This window comes from Eimeria tenella, genomic scaffold, assembly GCF_000499545.2.
Source record: "Eimeria tenella Houghton genomic scaffold, Eth_scaff824, whole genome shotgun sequence".
Classification (NCBI taxonomy): domain Eukaryota; phylum Apicomplexa; class Conoidasida; order Eucoccidiorida; family Eimeriidae; genus Eimeria; species Eimeria tenella.
The window spans coordinates 810-4,662 of NW_013545937.1; the positions used below are offsets into that span (position 1 = coordinate 810).

The 3,853-nt window shown below is 56.1% G+C and overlaps 1 protein-coding gene across 1 annotated transcript; it reads right to left on the bottom strand.

The window, feature by feature from the left end:
• Positions 1–731: 731 nt before the first annotated feature.
• Positions 732–3,759, bottom strand: ETH_00003510 (uncharacterized protein; the record flags this gene model as incomplete). The annotated part of the gene is made up of 2 exons (XM_013380708.1): positions 732–1,994; positions 2,701–3,759. The coding sequence occupies 2 exons, from the start codon at positions 3,757–3,759 to the stop codon at positions 732–734; spliced, it is 2,322 nt and encodes a 773-aa protein (XP_013236162.1).
• Positions 3,760–3,853: the final 94 nt, after the last annotated feature.

A 3,853-nucleotide genomic window follows, 5' to 3' on the forward strand; every position in this document is an offset into this window, starting at 1 on the left:
TATATTTCTATAACAGATTCTGCTGCGGTAGCTGCTGCTGCTGCAGCCCAGCCCATATCGCCACTGTGGCTTTTGCTGCTGCTGCAGCAACGGTCTTGCTGCCACTGCACATTCTGCTGCAGCAGCAGAGTACATTTGCTGCTGTGCAGCAGCAAAGTTTTCAAATCAGTTTCAGATTTTTCTGCTGCTCTTAATTCTGCTGCTGCAGCGCAGCCCCTTGTGCTGCTGCTGCTGCTGCTGCGCCCTTTGCTTTGCTCGCAAGCCCAACTGGGCATAGAGGCTATAAATCAATTTAATTAATTAACCTGATTAATTTGATTAAATTAAATAAATTTAATCAATTTAATTAATTAATTTAATTAATTAAATCAATTAAATGATCCCTCTGCTCACAAGCTGAAGCCGCAGCAGTGGGGCCGCCGCTGCCCTCAGGTGTACGTACACCCCAAAAACGCCCTCAGCAGCAGCAGCAGCAGCTGCTGCAGCAGCTGCTGCTGCTGAGCTACTCACCCCACAAAAGAGCCCACAGTAGTACCCTTTTGTCTGCTGCAGCAAATAAGTTACTTGTGGGGCCCCACACTTGGCTAGCTAGCTGCTGGCAGCGCCCTCTAAGGCCCAGCATTTAAAAGAAAGAAAAAGAAATAAAAAGGAAAAGGTAAAAAGAAACAAAAAAGAAATAAAAAGAAATGAAAAGAAATAAAAAGAAAAAAAGAAATGATAAAAAGACAAAATTAAGAGAAAAGGTCCTCCGGCAGCTGAGCCACCACAGGGTATATGCCCTCGCTAGGGGCCCACGGACAAGTCCCTGCTGCTGCTGCTGCATGCAGAGCGCTGCTGCTGCTGCTGCTGCTGCTGGAGCTTCCTAGAGTGTGGGCTGAGGAAAGGGGGGGCGGCGGCGCAGCAGCGGCTTCTGCAGCGCCCGCTGCAACGCCTGCTGCTGCTGCTGCTGGCGCTGCTGCTGCTGCTGCTGCTGCTGCTTGCGAAGGCGGAAGCAAATTGCGCAAAGAAGGAAGAGAAGAAAGAGAATCTGCTTCTTCAGATGCTGTGGGAGACAAAAAAGCCGGAGGGGGGCCCCCCTGCGTATACACCCCAGGGGGGCCCCCCTGCCTGTACACCTCAAATGGGGCCTCTTTTGAAAACCCAGAAGACACAAAAGGCACTTCATCAAAACACTCTACACCCACAGGGGGCCCCACAGGGGCCCCCAGAGTGGGCCCCATTGGGGGCCCCATAGGGGGCCCCACAGGGGCCCCCCGAGGGGGCTCCCTATGGGGCCCCAGAGGGGGCCTAATAGGGGCCCCCCTATGGGGCCCCACGGGGGGCTCCATAGGGGGTCCCATAGAGGGCCCCAAAGAAGGCCCCAGCGGGCGGCCCACGGGGGGCCCCCCAGGGGGCCTCATGAGGGGCCCCACAGGGGGCCCCATTGGGGGCCCCATTGGGGGCCCCATAGGGGGCCCCAGAGGGCGTAGACAGGAGAGAGGGGGCCCCTCTGCAACGGCGCAGTAGGGGCTGCTGTAGATGGCGGGCAAAGAAGGAGAGACAGAGCGTTCCTCCGAGAGCAGCTCCTGCTGCTGCTGCTGCTGCTGCTGCATGCGCTGCTGCATGCGCTGCTGCCGCCGCTGCTGCTGCTGCTGCCGGTCAGCCGCAAAGCTCGCTTCGGCCTCCCTGCTCCAGCCCTCGTAGTCCCTGTGCCTGCGGCTCCTCTGCTGCTGCTGCTGCTGCTGCTGCTGCTGGCTAGTTGACTGCAGCGTAGCTATTTGGAGGGGCCCCACAAGCTGCGCTGGCAGCGGGGCTGGCAGCAGCCTGGGGAGGGGGGGGGCCCCCTGAGGGTTTGGGGGCCCCCTGACCCTGCGGAGGTGAAAAGCAACAGTTTCGCAGAGCAGCAGCAGCAGCTGCTGCAGCGAGACCATGCTCCAGGGCAGCAGCAGCAAGTCCACTGCAGCAAAGGAAGAAGCTGCGTCTTGTGGGGCCAGCCGCAGCAGCCAGCGGAAGCCCTGATCAGCAGCGCAAGCAAAAAAGCCCCCAAAATGCATGCAGTGGCCCACTTAGCTTCTAAAACGTTTCTGCTGCTGCATGCATGCAAAAAAAGCTGCTGCAGCAGCGCAAAAGGACTAAATGAGATGAAATGGAATAAATAATAGCTGCATTTGGCAAAGGGAATTAAAATCAAAAAAAGAAATTTCCGAAATTCAACAAACGAAAAAACCTCCGCAGCAATCTCTGCGTGGGGCTCGAGTGTACGTACACTCGAAGTGCTGCAGCACTTCATATGCGTGTTTTGCAAAAGTCATTTTAATTGAAATGGCGCATGCAAAAAGTAGAAAAGAATAAAAGTTAAATAAAATAAAATGAAAAGAAAACAAATAAAGACAAAGGAAATAAGAGAAAAAAGAAATAAAAAAATAAAGATGACAAAAAGAAGACACCCGCTGCATGCAGCGGCCGAGGGCCTCCAGCAGAAAGACAAGAAACTAAAACTAAAAATAAAAGTAAAAATAAAACAACAAAAATAAAAGAAAATAAAATGAAATAAAGAAATAAAAAGGAAGAAAATGGAAAAGAAGAAGAAAAGTGTGGAAAGAAAGAGACAGAAAGGCAGCAGCAAAACGCAGCGCTGCAGGGGGCACACAGCGAGCGGCAGCGCAGCAGCAGCAGCAGCTGCTGCTGCTGCAGCAGCTGCAGCAGCAGCAAAAAGCTCACTTCGTGCCACAGCTTTCGGATGCGGGAGATGGGTCTGCCGAGGATGTCGACGGAGAGGAGCATTTGGAGCCACTGCTGCTGCAGCTGCTGCTGGTAGTGCTGCAGCAGCAGCAGCAGCACATCCCGCAGCTGCAGCTGCCGCTGCCGCAGCACAAAAGCAGAAAAACTAAAAAGAGCTCCTTCAAGAGAAAGGACTCTGTAGAGTCTGGAGACAGACAAATGTGCGGAGCACTCTCCCACCCACAGCAGCTCCACGTGCACTTCCAGCTGCTGCTGCTGCTGCTGCTGCTGCTGCTGTGGGGCCCCGCTGCTGCTGCTGCTGAAGCCGGGCACGGCGAGGCACAGCCAGCGGGAAAGCGTGGCCTCCGCCTCCGCTGCTGCTGCCGCTGCTGCTCCGCCCGGGCCGCCCGCGACGCGCGCTGCTGCTGTGGCTGCTGCTGCTGCTGCTGCTGCTGCTGCTGGCTCCGAGAAGGACAGCAGCATCGGCGGCAGCAGCAAAGACAAAAATGTAAAATCAAAACTCGCCACTAAGGGACTCACTGTCAAGACAGCCTGCTGCACCCGACGCACGTTGCTGCCCAGAGACAGCCAAACGGCCCTCTCAGCAGCGGCGCAGCGCCGCCAGCTGCTGCTGCTGCTGCTGCTGCTGCTGCTGCAGCTGCTGCTGCTAGTGTCGCTGGTGGTGCTGGAGCTGCCAGTCGCAGTCCTCCGCGCGGTGCACATGTCGCAGGAGCAGCGACACACACCGCTGCTGCTGCTGCTGCTACTGCAGCTGCTGCTGCTGCTGCTGCGTGGTCTCTTTTTGGAGACAGCAATATCAACAAGGAAATAAACTGCAGCAGGAAAGTACCCTACGGGGTCCTCGGCAGGAAGAGCTGTGGGGCCCCCCGAGGCGTATCTGAAGGCAACCGGCGCTGCTGCTGCTGCTGCTGCTGCGCTGCTGCTGCTGCCGGCGGCCGCTGGTGCTGCTGCTGCTGCAGGAGAAGCCTTAAAGACATGGTAACTTTTCCCTTCAGCAGCATTATAAACAAAACAATCAACTCTATTAATTGTCAGCATGAAACGTTCAGCAGCAGCAGGCAGGGGCCGCAGGGGCCCCTGCAGCAGCGCGGGGCCCCCAAAGGCTGCAGCAGCAGCAGCAGCAGCGGCGGCG